Consider the following 211-nt stretch of genomic DNA (forward strand, 5'->3'; position numbering starts at 1 on the left):
AACATTAAAAAAAAAAATGAAAACCAACCATCAAAATGTTTCGACCTGCCCCCTCCTTCCCATACGAAGTAGTCTAAACCCCGATTTCTCTCCCTGCAGTTACGGCAGACGACTCTTTGGCAGCAAGAGGGAGTCCCTTTGTTCCGAAGTGACCACGATGACCACCTACGTCGCCAACGGCTACAACCCCAACAACCAGCAGGCGGGGAAC

At 50.2% G+C, this 211-nt stretch overlaps 1 protein-coding gene across 1 annotated transcript in view; it reads left to right on the plus strand.

The window, feature by feature from the left end:
* The window catches only part of LOC119582196 (diuretic hormone receptor-like), a 113,840-nt gene that overhangs the window by 107,900 nt on the left and 5,729 nt on the right, over positions 1 to 211 (plus strand). Inside the window, exon 13 of the mRNA XM_037930430.1 lies at positions 100 to 211. This exon is cut by the window's right edge and continues 225 nt beyond it. Coding sequence (XP_037786358.1) covers positions 100 to 211 — 112 coding nt within the window. The remainder of the gene's footprint in view (positions 1 to 99) is intronic.

This window comes from Penaeus monodon, chromosome 15, assembly GCF_015228065.2.
Source record: "Penaeus monodon isolate SGIC_2016 chromosome 15, NSTDA_Pmon_1, whole genome shotgun sequence".
Taxonomy (NCBI): Eukaryota; Metazoa; Arthropoda; class Malacostraca; order Decapoda; family Penaeidae; genus Penaeus; species Penaeus monodon.